This window comes from Muscardinus avellanarius (genome assembly GCF_963383645.1).
Source record: "Muscardinus avellanarius genome assembly, chromosome: 6".
Lineage (NCBI taxonomy): Eukaryota > Metazoa > Chordata > Mammalia > Rodentia > Gliridae > Muscardinus > Muscardinus avellanarius.
Window position 1 is genome coordinate 138,999,109 of NC_137791.1, and position 15,840 is coordinate 139,014,948.

The 15,840-nt window shown below is 49.7% G+C and overlaps 1 protein-coding gene across 2 annotated transcripts in view; it reads right to left on the reverse strand.

Annotated features, from left to right (window-relative positions):
* NSD2 (nuclear receptor binding SET domain protein 2) overlaps window positions 1-15,840 on the reverse strand; it is a gene marked incomplete at both ends in the record, with an annotated part of 68,548 nt that overhangs the window by 21,339 nt on the left and 31,369 nt on the right. The window contains 6 exons of one of the 2 annotated variants that reach the window (XM_080697595.1): window positions 17-196; window positions 1,032-1,232; window positions 1,940-2,063; window positions 3,095-3,226; window positions 12,908-13,032; window positions 14,879-14,960. In XM_080697595.1, coding sequence (XP_080553721.1) covers window positions 17-196; window positions 1,032-1,232; window positions 1,940-2,063; window positions 3,095-3,226; window positions 12,908-13,032; window positions 14,879-14,960 — 844 coding nt within the window. Of the gene's footprint in view, window positions 1-16; window positions 197-1,031; window positions 1,233-1,939; window positions 2,064-3,094; window positions 3,227-10,601; window positions 10,665-12,907; window positions 13,033-14,878; window positions 14,961-15,840 lie in introns of those variants that run through there. The other variant, XM_080697596.1, reaches the window with a different exon arrangement.

The window sequence follows — 15,840 nt, forward strand, 5'->3', positions numbered from 1 at the left end:
TGGGGCGCGGCCTCACCTTTGGAGCACACGAAGCACCAGCTCACGTTGACGTGGGTGTGGTGCCGCTTCCCCTTCCGGGCAGTGAAGTGGCCCGAGCAGATGATGCTATTGGAAGCGATCACTGAACAGCCTGCCGCCAGACAAGCATCCCCTCCATGGTAGGCGACAGGGCAGCGGACACACCGCATCATCTTCCCTGAAGACAAGAGACACCCTGAAGACCCCACAGTCATCAAGGGAGCAACTGGAGACAGCTGATGACAACACCTTCCTTGAGGTGAGGGTGCAGCCAAACACCACCTCAGAAAACGCCAAGCCCCACATTCTAAAGTGGGCCCATCTGCATTTCTCAGAAGGGCATTGCTGCTATTTGAGGTGCGCAGGGTGCGAAAGAGGTGTCCCGTCAGTTTGATGTTCAGCAAAATCACTGGCATCTACCTACTGGATGCCAGAAGTACAAACCCAAAATATCCCAGATGTTGCCAAACGTGACATGAAGGGCAAAATTGCCCCCAGGGAAGAAGCCCTGGTGCCAAGAACTACAAACTGCTTCCCCAATTCTGTAGGCTACTCTACACACAGGTGTAATCTCAGCTGATAACGCTTCCCACAGGGCGTCATGGCGCACGCCCGTAATCCCAGTACTCAGGAGGCAGACATGAGGATAGCAGGTTCCAGAACAGTCTCAGCAACTGCTGAGACTCATTAACCTAGAGAGACCCTGTTTCCAAATAAAAATAAAATAGGGCTGGGGTGTGGCTCAGAGGTACAATGCCCTGGGCTCAATCCTTAGTGCCACACACACACAAAAGCTTCCCTTCTGTCTGAAGGGCCCTCAAAACCTGGGCAAACGCAACTCATCAAACGGCTCAAGGGCACATGTCCTAAGAGACAACCCCAAGATACCTGAGATGGAAAGGGGAGAACGGGGACGGGCTCTGCAAGGACCCGCATCGAGTGGCAGAAGCAGGAGCCCTCTGAGGACACCCGCGGGCGCCAAGCTGCCCGAGCCACGCACGGCGCAGCCTTACCTTTTGACGGCCGTGGATGGGACGGGTTGGAGGCATGGCAGCTCACGCAGCTGTGAAGGGGACAGCGGAAGCCCCGGCTCTCAAACACAGTCAGAGGGTACTTTTTCACACAGGCTTCATGGTAGAATTTTCCGCACTGCGTCACAACACAGCGCTTCACCTCCGTCTTGTTCTCCTTGCACACAAAGCACGAGTGAATCCCTAGCGAGCGGTATGGAGGGCGAGAGAGGCGCAGAGAGCGAGAGTTAAACTGTGGTCCCAAGCTGCCAGGCCGAGCAGCTCATTCTGAGGCAGCCCTGGACTGAGAGCATCGGGCTTTCCGTCCATCCTTGCTGACTTTTCCAAACATCCCCTGGAAAACCCCAGCCACTGAGGACTCCTGCTGCCAGGGCTCCAGCTCTGGCCCAAGTGCACAGAGTCCTACTACACTGCCTGGGGGTGCCAGCCCACAAGACGCTGGAAGGAGCTGGGCCCCAGAGAGGTGAGATCACCAAATGAGGAGCTGGTGGGGTGGGCCACCACGCAGCCATCCTCCCACAGTGCCCCCAGACTGCAGGGAACACTGGCAGCAGCACAAGGTGCCAACCACCGGGGTAAGGCTGTCACTGCTCCTGCCATTAAGCTGAAGCCCAGGTGGACTCTATAAAGAAGCCTGCATTCCCATGAGCATCTGTGTTCTGGGCCCTGGAGGGGCGGGCCGTGATGGACACCTAGGAGGAGGATGCTGCAGAGCCGAGGCCTCCATCCCGGCACGCCGCTGCTCATGCTTCTATGCAAGCAGGAGAGCCCCCATCTGACGGAGCAGTCCCCGCTCCCGGGAGACATGCAACCCCAGCTGGAGAGGCGGAGCAGGGGTGAGGAAATTCTCTGCACCCGCCCGCCAGGCAGCCTCCGGAGCCTCGACTTGCCTGAGGCACATTCGCTGCAGGTGAACCTCCCTTCTGGTCTCCGAGAAAGCCCCAGGCAGCTGAGGTGGAAAGCCCCGCAGCAGGGCCCTTCGCACAGCAGCAGGCTGCCCGTCTTCTCACAGAGCTAGAGGGACAGAACACAGGTGAGTCCACAGTCATCTGGAGTAAGGTAAAGGCTCAACAGGAAACACCAAGTTGCTGCTCATCACCCATGCGCGAGAATCGCCCTGCCTGAGCAGGGCCCACAGGAGCTGCAGAACCAGACTACAGCTAGGTACAAGTCAGAAAGCAGCTGGTCTCAGCCGGGCGCAGTGGCACATGCCTGTAGTCCAGTACTTGGGAGGCTATGGCAGGAGGATCATAGGTTTACAGCCAATCCTCAGCAACTTAGTGTGACTCAGCAACCTAACAAGGCAGTGTTTCAAAATAAAAAAAAGAAATATGTGTGTGTGTGTGTGTGTGTGTGTGTGTGTGTGTATGTGTGTGTGTGGGGCTGGGGATGTGGTTCAGAGGTAGAATGCCTCTAGGTTCAATCCCCAGTAAAACACACACACACACACACACACACACACACACACACACACACACACACACACGAGTAATCGGTCCTTTAGCAGAGGAACAATAGGAGCCAACCCCAAAGAACATATACGAAGTGTTCAGACTGGATTTGACAATCAGGAAAACCCAGAGCACGTTTTCATCAGAAACCAGTCATACCCCAGCAAGGGACGGGTGTACCTGCAGGTGGCTTCACACATCAGCCTTGCACAGCCGCTCCAACTCCACCTCTCCCATGTGGATGGGGCAGGTCTGAGATACTGTGAGGTGAAGTGGACAGTCCCGGGCCAGTGAGCCAGTACGTCAGGGCGGGACACGAGCCTGGGGCTGCCATCTCAGCCCAGCAGGTAAACACCACAGGAGCCTAGCACCCTGCCTCCCCAGCACACGCTCCACTCCCCACAGTCCACATGTACACGCATGTGCCGCACATGACATTAAACAAGACACGAACCCCACAGGAGAATCACCAGTGCTTACTCAGGCTTGTCAACCCTTCGAAGCAGGCCTCCACGAGCGGGAACAGGCTGGGGAGGGAGAGAGGGCACCCGAGGCTGGCCGAGGCCCCGGGGTTATGCCGCGCCTGCCCCTCACCTGACACACGTACTCCTTTTTGGCGGTCATTCCTCGTTCCGACTTCTTAGATGAAACGGACACTTCGGTCTGTGTTTCGTCTGCACTTTCATATGGGGACTCGGAGGGCTCGTCTCCCAGGCTGTCTGAGACCTGGAGGTAAAGGAGGTGGACGACAGTTCACTAGTCACAGAAAACCGGGTAGCTGAGCCCTTCAGAGCCACAGCAGCCCGCCCGCCCCCCGCCTCCCGGTGACTCGCTGTGGACGTACAACATCCCCTGGCTTCTGTGGTGATCCAACTTGCCAACAGAGCTGCTCAGAACACTCAGAAAAGGACTTCACTTAATAAATAGAATACTCATGCACACAAGAGGCATAGTCCTTAAGATGAAGTAACTCATGAAAATCCAATTTTCTCTACTGGGTGGACTAAGCAGGGCTTTGGGATCAAGAACATGGCCCTTTCTTGCCCAGTCTGCTCAGGTTCAAATGCCAAATGATGTTAAAGGGACCTAGCGGGGTGCAGAGGCGCAAGGCTGTCTCACTCCCGTCTCGTCCCAGTGAGACCGAGCTCTTCTGAAGCATGACCCTACACCGGAATGCTGGCCCGGCGTCCAGAACTGTCCACATCACAGACTGCCTGTCATTCCTTCTACCCCCCAGAAAGGAAGGTCATGCTGCCTGCTTTGTTAATACCAAGACCGAGGCACTGCAGACTGGCAGCCTCCCCGGCCCGGGTGTGTCTCTTCCACTCAGAAGAGCGAGGTCTGGTGGTAACCTCCTCCCACACAGCATCTTGCCCTCAATTGACAAGCAGCAGCAACAGATGCTTAAATGTGTATTCGAAAAAAACCTTCTCGTCCACCAAATTAGAATGCTTAAAAAGTTTGGTTTTTTATTTGACATTACATAAATATGAATGCTAAAAACTGAATTTTGGAGATGGAACAAAGTATATGCTATATTTCTTGTACACCTCAATAATCACAAGTTATGTAGCCTACAGGCTTGCTGTTTGACAGCAAACACCTTACTAAATACTGAACCTGAGCCACATTTAAAAAAAAAACACACCAGGAAATCTGACTGATTCTGTAGTCTTATCAAATAAGTTTTCCCTAAATTTAGCTCATAAAATTACAGGGAAACCCTGTTTCAAAATAAAAAGTAAAAGGGCTGGGGTATATAGCTAGGAGGTAGAATACTCCTGGGCTCAAGCCCTAGTACACACATATACAAGTAAATAAATACATGGAGCAGTGGAAGGGAAAATGGGAGCTTCCTCAGATGGGAACACAGTCTAGACGGGAACCTAGCAGACGGGGATGAGCCAATGCGGGCCACTGCCCAGACTCGCTAGACAGACGTGGTGACAACCTCTGAACCTCAGTTTTCTCACCTTTCGCAGGAAGATGGGAACAGCATGAACCCACACTAGATTAGAGCAGTATCTTGTCTTACAAATGGTTCTGCCACCCGGAGGCTGGCTAGTGGAAACTGTGGGGCCCACTGCCCATCCCTCGCCCATCAACACTCCTCCCGCTTCTTTAAGAAAGAGGCAAGGTGAAATGTTCTGAGTTCAAATCCCAAATCTAATGTGTCCATCAGAACGGGGTCACAGGCAGGGTTTGAGCACTTTGGAGGTGCAACTGAGTGGGCACTGCGGCTGGGGAAGCCCAGGGCACCAAGCAGCGGCCACGAGCCTGGCCAGTGCCCTGCCCAGATGGGCTCCCAAGGCCACCAGAGGCTGCTCGTCAGACCCATGGAGAAACAGAGGCTCCAGAAAAGGGCCTTCCACATGGGAGCAGGGAGAGAGCCCAGAGCGCCATCCGCCAACCCAGGCTCCTCCAGAAGCTAAACAGGAGAAAAAGCACGGAAAGAAAGACAGAAAACACAAACCAGTCCTGGTCAGAGGAAGGAACAGCACCTTTTATTTAAGATTTACAGAAAGTTAGCACGTTTCCACTTGGAGATATCTCCTAAATTAACAAAGTCTGTTTTGAAGAAATAAACACGGAATACATATTTTAAATGGCAATATAAATGTTAATGACACACAGAAGGCCCGTTTCCTGATTGGGTCTGAGGTCCACATACAGCATACAGACCGTACAATATCACAGTCCATGACACAGGTCGCAGGCCCGCCCTCGCCAGCCACCCTCGGGAGGGGCAGAGCGTGCCTGCACTCCAGCTGCGGCTCCGCCTCCACGCCGGCCCAGCTGGACGCTCACTCGCTGCACAAGTGAGCTGGCACCTGCATGGTCCCAGCAGTCCCAGAGCTCAGGCCACAATGGCTACAATCTATTCCACATCCCACAGGATGTATTTGGGAGAAGGAAAGAGTAGTGACTGAACGACAGACTCAAGTCTTCCTGCCACTCCCCATACCCACCGTGACTTGGTTCCTGACTTTCGATAGTTCTCTTGGATCTGAAAGTGCTTCCTCCCCTCTACTCAGTATGCGATGGTACCAAGGTGCCTAGCTGCCTGTGCAATACCTTGCCAGCAGGGGCAGGGAATGCGATCTCCATCTTTTACAGGGACCATCAAGACGGTGTGAGCAAACATACCATGACCAGTGAACACATTCCAACCAACTGTCGGGAACACGTGGCCGTCAGGAGGTGCATGAGTGGCGGGGCCTCCCCTGCAGTGGCCACAGCCCCTTCCCTTCTGAGTGCTGTCATATACATCAAGTTTTTAGTTTTTTTGACAAAAAAAAATCCCTTCACAAGTTGAACACTACATCAGTTTTGAAATACAATTACATACCTTGAACAATAAGTATTTCTATAAAGCAACATTATTTTCATGGTTATGCTTTTATAAAAAAAAAGAAACTGATTACTAAATACGTTCACATAGTGCTTTGGATTTACAGATGGTAGGAATGCTGTATTCAGCAGATTTAATTAATTTAAAAGCAAAAGACTAATCTCAAACAGGTCTTCCAAGTTATAACATCACAGTGAAAGATTAGAATGGAATTAAAATAGTTTTAAAATAAATCATTCATCACCTAAAATGCTAGAATTCAAAATAATTATTAAAACAATCTTGCTAAGGTTAGAACAGACTAGAACCTTCCTAGCTGCCCCTCCATGCGAGGGGCAGGGCCAATCATGAGTCGTTGAGAATGTACGAAACCTCTAGTCTGCATGCTGTCTTTGTGCTTGGCATGGGTCTCCTAACCTGTGCCAGTGCCTGCGCATGGCAGCCTGAGCGGGGCTGCTCCCCACTCAGGCCAGCCCCGTTAAAGGCACAGCACAGGTCTGAAAAGCCCTCAACGCAGGCCTGCTCCCACCTGTCCCTGGAAGCGGCCCCTCCTGCTGGGGCAGGATGGGGGCTCTGGTCTGGGGGTGACAACAGCGGGACCACCAGCCAACCCCGGGCCCTGGCAGCCGAGAGCAGCCTGCAGCCAGCCAGGCCGCGCTAACAGAGCCCCTGCATAGGCAGCATGCTTCAGGATACTGCCAACGAGTTATGTGCGGAAAGCCTGACGACAATGCAGAGGGCGGGAAACATGACAACTGTGGGCAGGGCGTGGGGCCCGGCACTGACACACTGAGGCCCGTGAGGATGCAGGGCACCCACAGCAAGTGGACCCTCGCCTTTCCTGGACAAGAAAGACGATGACTCCAATACTTGCTTTCCTGCCTACCAAGGACAGTCCACTTTCTAGCACTGGCAGGTACACTGGTGATATTTCTAACATTCTGGGTAAAACCATAAAAACACTACCTAAAGGGATCAAAATAACTCATTTACCAAAAGTCCTAAAACGTACAGGAGCGAGTATGTTGCTTTAAGAACAAACAAGCCAAACGACAACAACAACAAAGACTTGAGAAGTCTGGAAGCAGCAGCCAGAGCTTGGCAGGTGTGTTAAGGAAGTCCTTCTGAGTGGTCCAATTCCTCCAGACAGAGCCTACAACTTACACTTAGGATCTGAGAGAAACAGTAGCCCTGTTTCTATATTTTCTTTTTAAACTAAGATAATGACACTATTGGTTTTTAAAAGTATGAAATGCTACACATTTTGCACTGAGTCCAAAAAGCTCTCTCCTGGCCCGCGCAGGAGAGACCACTTGGACGGGAGACCCTTAGACTCAAGGACTTGGAAGTGAAGCCAAGCTGCTAAGTCTTAGTGACTTTGCCCTTCGCCCGCCACTGCCAGCCACGCACCCCAGGGAAGGGAGCCTCAGGGCCCACCCAGCAGGGCATCCAGGAGGAATGGCCGGCCCAGGGCTCCTTCCTGCTCAGGCAGGCCAGTGCACCGGGCCTCCTCTCACCCGGGACTCTCAGGCAGGTTCACACCAGCACTGGGCGGCAGGGCACAGTCCCAACTCGGCCTGCTTCCAGGCTGCTGCGAGTGCCCTTCGCAAGGGCACTTTTAACTTTATACATATACATGGGAAACTTATTTTGTTCAGGAAACTAGATGTTAACCTATAATATTAATTTTTTTTCTCTTAGGGCGTTTCTGCAACAGATGTTTAGCAGGTACTAGCTACCCACCACCAACCGGTCGGCCCCAAAGGCTCTGGGCACAAATCTTAGGCCAAGAGATAGTGGGAGTCAGAGGCCCAAGACAGTGTAAGTTTCACTGTCCTCTCTCACCTTCTCATCTTTCCTCTGGCTTCTTCTACAACTCATGAGACGGCCCTCACTCTTCTGGCTTCCAATCCTGAAGAACCCCATTCTATGTTATCCTATCCTTCTGTGGGAGAACTTCCCCCAAAGCCCCAGAATTAGACACACCTCAGGCCAAGAGCCCTCGGGAGAGCACTACCTACAAGCCCTCCGCCCATGTGAGAATCCAGGTGCCCCCTCAGAAGACGGGGAGGAGGATCCCTGCACAGCGCCAGGTCCTGTGAAACTAACTGAGGATGCTTGCTGGTTTCCAGAAATGTCCTCTCACAAGCACTGGAGTTATTCTCGGTTGGAAAATACAAATAAAACAGAGTGAGCACTAAAGAGTCCTGAGAAGAGCTACACCTTAAGGCCTCATGCCTGAAAGAGCAACACAGCTTCCACTCTGAAAGACGGCTGCCAGGGAGGCAGTGCCCATCTGCAGCAGACGGGCTATTCCAGAAGTAGACCTGAAGGTGCCCTTAAGATCTTAAGAAGCCAGCGCTTCTCAGGACCTCTCTCCCAGCACACACACTCACCGAGGCACTGCTCTGGGACACCAGAGGACTTGCGCTTGGGAACAGCTGCAACCCAACTGCTCCCACATCCAGACAAGTCTTCACCTCTCCTGAGTGCCTCAAACCGTACACAAGAGGGCTACCTCCCTCACCAAACATGGTGCATGCAGGTAGTTCAAAGCAGGTCAAGGGACCATTAAAATGATTCTATACATGGCATGGGCAAACCTCTTCTAAACAAAGCCAGTTCAAATGTCTTAAGGCCAGACACGTATTGTTGCTATTCTGATGTTTTTAGGAAACGAAGGCATTCCAAGTTAAAATTCGTAGCATGATGAGTTTTTGTGTTCTTGCAGACAAGCTCCTTCCTAAGCTCTCTCAGACCCGGCCCCTCCACTCACTGCCTCCAGGACGCCAGGAGCTGGCCCTGGAGGGAATGCGGCTCCTCTGCAGAACCACTGCTGGCCACTGGAGCAGGACACTCCTGCCACATGTGGAACTGTCCCTCTCCCTGCAGATGCCGGGCAGCCCGCTCCTCCCACTGACCACTTCCCATGTCTGGGGACACTGCCTCCCCAGGTGAAGAATACTGCACAGCTCCCATCTGTTCCTCACACACATACCCTGTGCAGCACCACGGAAACCACTGGAGAGGTGCCTTCCCTATCAGAGGCAAGTCTGTACACACTGGCTGGCCACCCACACCAAGCCCACCAGGCCCTGACTTCAAGCAAAACCCTTTCATTTGTGCCCAAGGCCTGTGAGGCTAGCATCTTTACTCAGGAAGATCATGTCTTGAACCAGGGCCATTTTTTATGCCATCTTGTTTTTATTTTTTATTTTTTGCAGTACTGGGGATGGAACCCAGGGAGGGGCATTCTACCTCCAAGCTACACTCCCAGCCCTATTTTTTATTCTTTATTTTGAAACAGGGTCTCACTGAGTTGCAAAGGGCCTCACTGAGTAGCTGAGACTGTTCATGAACTGTAATCCTCCTGGCTCAGCCTCCCAATGCTGGGATTACAAGTGTGTGCCACCACACCCGGCTTTCTTTTTTTTTAATTTTTAAATTTGGTGTTTTTTGAGAATTTTAAATTTATCTGAGCTTCCATGTCCTTTAGGAATAGTATAACTTAGACTGTTCCTAAACTGTCTTTGAGGCCACATCTCCCACTACGTTTGGGCAGAGTCAGGGGAGCGACCCACTGACTACAGCCACACAGCCAGCACCCTGCGGTGTCACACGGACCCAGGCTCTACCACTTCTGGGCATACTGTATTCTCAGATGCATACTGCAGTCGAAAAGATCACTTTCCATGCCAAAGCAAAACTTAAACTTCTAGATAAAAATGAAATGGTGACGATTTTATTCTTTTTATTGTTATAACCATTACTGTCACAACAGCGAACCACTGAGTCCTTGCAAGGTGCAGGCACCCTAAGGGATTACATGCGTTACATTACTTAATGGTTTGGAACCAAAGCGTTAGGTAGGAACTCTCATGGCAGGTCAGACACGTGTGAAGGGCCTGCTGGGAGCGGCTGGGCTCTCTGGCGTGGCCCCAGGAGCAGCACTGCTCCACTTCTCGAGCTGAGGCCAAGTGGAGCTTTCCTCCCATGCAAGCATGCGGATACAGGGGCAGGCCCGTTGGGCAACCAAGACATGACACGTACCCGCGATGCTGATGCTCTCTACAAAAGCAGCTGGGGAGCAGCTGGCACGACACCTGACACGGCGTGCCCTGGGCATCAGTCTTTGGACCCAGAGTCGAATGTTCACAATGATACTTGTAAACGGTATTTTTTCCTAAAAACTTGCTATCTAGTATCATAGTAAAACTGTTTAGTAAAAAAAGTACAGAATCAAAACACCTCCTGCCTTTTATGTTGGAAATGTTTAATATCTACAGTACTGAATACACTTCATTGGCCACGGGAGTAGTTGACGAGGACCCTTAATGTGTGCTGTTTGTTCTTTGTCTCTGAAGGAACAGATGCTGATATTTGTCCACAAATCCAGTAGGCTATGAACTGAAGGGAAGTGACCTCTGACAGGGCTGCCCTCGATGCACTGCCACTGCTGCCCCGCGGGGCAGCCTCGAGGGAAGGCCTCCTTTCCAACTTGCAATCTACATTGATTACTGGAATATGAATGTGTTTCTATTATGAGATGAATGTGATTGATTCAATGGCCTTGATTAGGTATCTTACCTTGGTCTTAAAATTTGTTATCTGTTTTCTTCATTGTATGTGTTTATTAATACCAGTAAAAACAGATTATCACACATCTTCCATAGAATGACTGTGATAGGAATGTCACTTAGTGTGTAGGACGATGCGCCACCTGCAGACATCCTGGGGCATTACATCACTCTAAGTGCAGTACAGGGCAGCCGGGTTCAAGTCCAACTTGACTGGTGTGGGCTCCCATAAAAGCTGTTACCAGTGAAGGCGAAAAAAATAAGAATTTGCTCTACTAAGGGAATAAAAAATGAAGTTACAAAACACTTAAATCACATTAATTCCTTCACAGGCCTTTTTGTCATGCAAGTGTGTAATTTTAATCTAGTCTCCTTATTGGGGTGATACAGTTTCATGAAAAATTATTCCAATATAACTTTATCACATATACATTCTTCAAGAATTTAAACCACAACATGACCTAAAATATCTTGAAATACCAACCCTAAGATAACCCCTTATTTTTTCCAACCAAGTGTGATGAAAGAAAGGAAATATAAACATGCAAAAGGTAAGTGACCAACACAAGGCCAGGCCCAGGGTTTCTGCAGCACTGCACTCTGCTCCTGTGTTAGCAGACACTGTGCACTGCACACCCTACGGACACACTGCGCTTAGCGCTGATGCACACTGAACACGTCTGCTCACTCGCCAAAGGGAGACTAGTCAATAGAACAACTGCAAAAACGACTCCAGTGGAGAAACTAGAGGCCACAGCAGAGTGGCTTAGAGCAGAAGGCCCGGGCACTTAAGTGATCTTCTGAGCAACTTAACACACACCATGGGCTCTGCGCACACCTCCTAAGTGTAGAGTGTATGAACATATGTCGCACACAATATAAATGTACTTAACTACCAACTGAGGTTCACAAGAATTCAGTCTCATGATCGAGAAATGCTCATCTACATCTTCCCAAGCTCAGAACAGGCCAGACGCCACACTCAATGGCCATTCGTTCTTTCTCGTCTCTGCTCTCGCCCTCTCAGCCTTTGATCCACAAACTAGTGGTCAGAGACGACAGACAAGACTTCAGTAGCCTCAGTGTTTCTTCTCTCCTACCTGATGAAAGCGTAAGTAAAAACTCAACCCGGTAAGTGAACCAAAGTAAGAGCAAGAAAAACTCATTAGAGAATTTTCTAAACAAAAATGCTAAATGAAGTGTAAGGGCCTACAGAACAGAACCATATTTTTAATACTCTTATTTAGAATTGTAGACCAACTACTTTTTTTAGGATATTAACCTAAACTTGGGCAAGAAAGAAAGGAAAAGGGAACATGATTTGTATAAAATGTGCCTTTTCAGGGTCCAGCAAGATCCTAGACAGAAGTTCAGTGAAGAACTGCATGTGTCCTAACGTAAGAGGTGTTTGTCTATCTACACTGCAAACGGCGGGCCAGCCCCAGCCCATGTCTGTGAGCACCCCTGGCCACGCCTGTGCTGCTCACGTTGCTGAGCAGCAGCAGTAGGGCTGCAGAGCTCTGTGGGCGGCTGGTCAACTGCCAGGCACTGGAAGGGCCAGCCTCCTTGAAGTGACCAGAGAAGCACACTCTTACTGAGGACCTTGGCAGAGGCCCGAGCAAAGGTGCTGCCTCTGCCCGCAGGGGGAAAGGCCTGTGCGGGCTGCCTCACTACCCTCCTCCAAGAGTAGCTGTGGTGATCGCCTCCTCAGTTATAAAAACAAGACACTGCAATTGGAAAATACGCTCTATGAAGGTAGTCACTAAAGTCATGAGGCCAGAAAGTGCCAGGCCTGCGTCTTGTGGTTGTTCTTTGTTATTGGGACAATGGCAAAGACTTAGACTTGGTAATACTAACTAGACCTCAGGCTACTCAGATGCCAGCAACAGCCTCAAACAGATGCTGTTCTGAAATTATCGTGTTTCTTCAAGTTCAGAAAACAGAAGTTGTGGTACGGTGGCAGTCCTGACTCGCCTCCACAATCTAGTACCTAGGACATGCCAGAGCTCAAGGACCAAAGACGTGAACGCATGGGGCCCAAGAAACCTCTGGCTTCCCCATGCACCTGTGAGCCCCTGGCTCTGCTGGGGAGTGTAAACCCAGCCAGGGCCAGCTCAACCGGCTTAGCGTGCGTAAGAACCAACATGGGCCTCGTTTCGGGTGAGAAGTTACAGTGTGAGGACTTACGGGACACGTCATTTTAAAACAGACTGCAAGAACCAAGAGCATCAAGACTGAAGCGTAAACGTAGACTCACACATCGCCGTGTGCATGTGTGAGTTTACAAGCGAAGTGCTCAAGCAGACTAACTGCACTGCTTCTCCCGTTTCCTGAGTTCTAGGTGGTGGAGAGGGCCTGAGCTCGCCTACCCTGTGGAGAAACCACTGCTGTGCCTGCCGAGCCTGACCTTCCCTCACTCGGCCTGGTACCCAGCGGCCCCGGGCGCACGCCATCGCCATCGCCATCACACTGCTTTACCTCGTTCTCAGTGAGGGACGCAGAAGGAGATGCGCCTTTGCTAAACCCCAGCGCTGACGACGCTGCTGCAGAAGCCCGACTTCGCTTCTTCAGTGGTTTACAAGCATCAGACAGATTTTTCGTTGCTGTAAAATAATGTTGTTTTATAAAGTTTGAATAATTAAACCTTCAACCTCTTCACTGCTTTAAAATTACTCCCCAATAAGTGAAGTCTTATAGTCTCTGGGTTGCTTTGGCATACTAAGGGCTTAACTATTTATCCTGAAAAAAATGTGAGTGTAAATAAAAGCAGAAAAAGCGTGTCTTGAGCCCTATGTCCTGCTACAGGGCCCCAAGTGACCAGCCGGCCACCAAGGCAGCTCCATCCACACCAGGTCCACATTCCCCGCCAGATCATTCTGAAGCCAAGTCCAAGCACATCATCTCACCCATAAAAATGTTCAGCATACACCTCTAAACCTCACATGAAGTTTGAAATTTAACAACGTCACTATTACATTTAAAAGTAATGACCCCTTTACATCATCAAGTATCTAGCCAACATGGAAACTTTCCACTGTTCACAATTTTTTCAAGGGTTTAAATGATTTTTCAAAAACCAGCAGAGATCTCATACAGTATGGATAGCAGAGCATACCAAGCCTGTACTCCCCGGGGATTGTTTTCCTTCTACAAGTTAGAGATCGCTAGCCTTCTCTAATAAACTATCAGACAGGAAGTCCCAGAAGATAATTAAGGAAACGGTAAAGGGCTCACATTTACCCTTTTATTGTTCTGATAGCTGGCTTCTTTAACACATGAAAGAGAAACAACTAGTCATGACTTAGACCCTTAGCAGCTAATGTGCACAACACACCAGGATCCTAATGGTGGCGGAGTTGATAGAAATAACAAGTGCTAAGCTGGGCGTGGTGGCACATGCTTGTAATCCCCGTGCTTGGGAGGCTGAGACAGGAGGATCGCGCAGGTTCAAAGCCAGCCTCAGCTACTTAGTGAGGCTCTCAGCAATTTAGTGAGACCCTATTTCCAAATAAATATAAAAATGGTTCTGGGAGTATGGCCCAGAGGTAGAAAGCCTCTGAGTTACACCCCCAGTACTACCAAAAAAAAAAAAAAAAAAAAAAAAAAAGAACAAGTGCCATCCAGTAAGAAACCTGAAACTTTCTGGTTTAAATAACTTCTCTAGTAAAATTTCAAATTAGAAACAATAAAGTCAGCCGGGCGTGGTGGCGCACGCTTGTAATCGCATCATTTGGGAGGCTGAGACTGGGAGAATCGCGGTTCGCAGACAGCCTCAGCTACTTAGTGAGGCCCTCTGCAACTTAGTGAGACCCTGTTTCAAAAAATAAAGAATAAAAAATAGGGCAGGGGGTGTAACTTAGAGGTCAAATGCCTCTGGGTTCCATCCCCAGACCTGCAAAAAAAGAAAAGAAAAGAAAAAAGAAAAAAGAAACAATAAAGTCAAGTGAAAATCAACAAAAAAGTAACTGATTAAATTTGACCAAGTCCTTAAAATAACTTGCACGTTAAAAGTTTGTTGTGTATGTGGTGGTGGGAGTGAGGAGGCACTGGAGATCAAACCCTTCCAAGGTATACCTCTAGCCCTTTTTATTTTTGGAAATAAGGTCTTGCTAAGTTGCTGACAGCCTCGCTGCTTTGTTGAGGCTGTCCTCAAGCCTGTGATTCTCCTGTCTCAGCCTTCCAAGTACTGGGATTGCAGGTATGCCTCACCACGCCCACACACATTTATTTTCCAGTGGCATGAGGGCCTCCTTCTCTCTAGTCCTTCTTGGCTCCAGCTCAATCACTGATTTTTCTAAGGCTTGTCTAGATCCCTCTTACCCAATCCCTTTCGCCTTCTCTTAGCCATCTCCACTGGAGGCTCCCAAAGAACAGGACCAGTCCTCTCAGAACACCCTCCCATCTTGGGCACTCAGAGGTGCCAGGAAGAAAGGAGCCTGACCACATTACCTGCCTGGCTCTTGAGTGAGGAAGCAGCCTCTATGGCCTTGTAAGAGCTTGTCCTGGCCGTTTTGTCGGTGGTCATCTCTCTCTGTTATTTACAACAAGAAAAAAAAAGAGAACAAAGAAATAAAGGAAAAATATTTAATGTGAATGAACACAGGCTGCTGAAAATCTGTGCAACAGAAAGTCCTTGCTGTGGAACTGTGCTCCACAAACACAAGGTGACCACAGTTGCCCAGTCTCAGACTTTTTCCACACTCTGGACTGACCTCTGAACCTCCTGCTCTGACAGCTGTCTGGAGGGCAAGGTGGGTGGGGTCATGACAAGACCTGCTGTAGTCGCACTGTTAAGATGCCTAATATGAGTTTTATTTCATATGCTAACCGAACTTCCCGCTGAGTCCAAAGCAGAGTGTAAATGAGAAGAAATGCAGCTTCGATCCCAGAGGTTCAATCAAATTGAAGTGGATCCTCATTAGCTGACTAGCTGAATCAGTGCCAACATTACTAGCTCGCTGTACTCTAGGGTTTCCAGTTTTGAGACCAATTCCAGATATAGCTCACACAGATCATCAATAAAACACTTTTCACAACTGAGAACAGCAAACAAACCAAAACTGAAGAAAAAAAGATCATGACCATCTTACGGGTGCTAAGGCTTTAAATAAGGTGGCGGCATAGCCGTCGACAGCACAGGACAGGACTTCCCAACGGCTGCTGCCGTTCCAGAAGCATGGGCCTGCAGCACCCACCTTGCCGCCTGCCTATGGCTAGGACAAGTAGCTGGGTACCACTGTGAGCAACACTGGGAACAGCTCTGGCACATCAGAAGTCATCAGTGCCATTACGTATTATATACAACATGGCTTGAGCTTATAAAAACCAGGCCAGAGAAGACACCTTTTTTTTTTTATATCATATGCTATTTCCTGAGCCATTTGTTAACAGACACATTTCTACTTACTTAA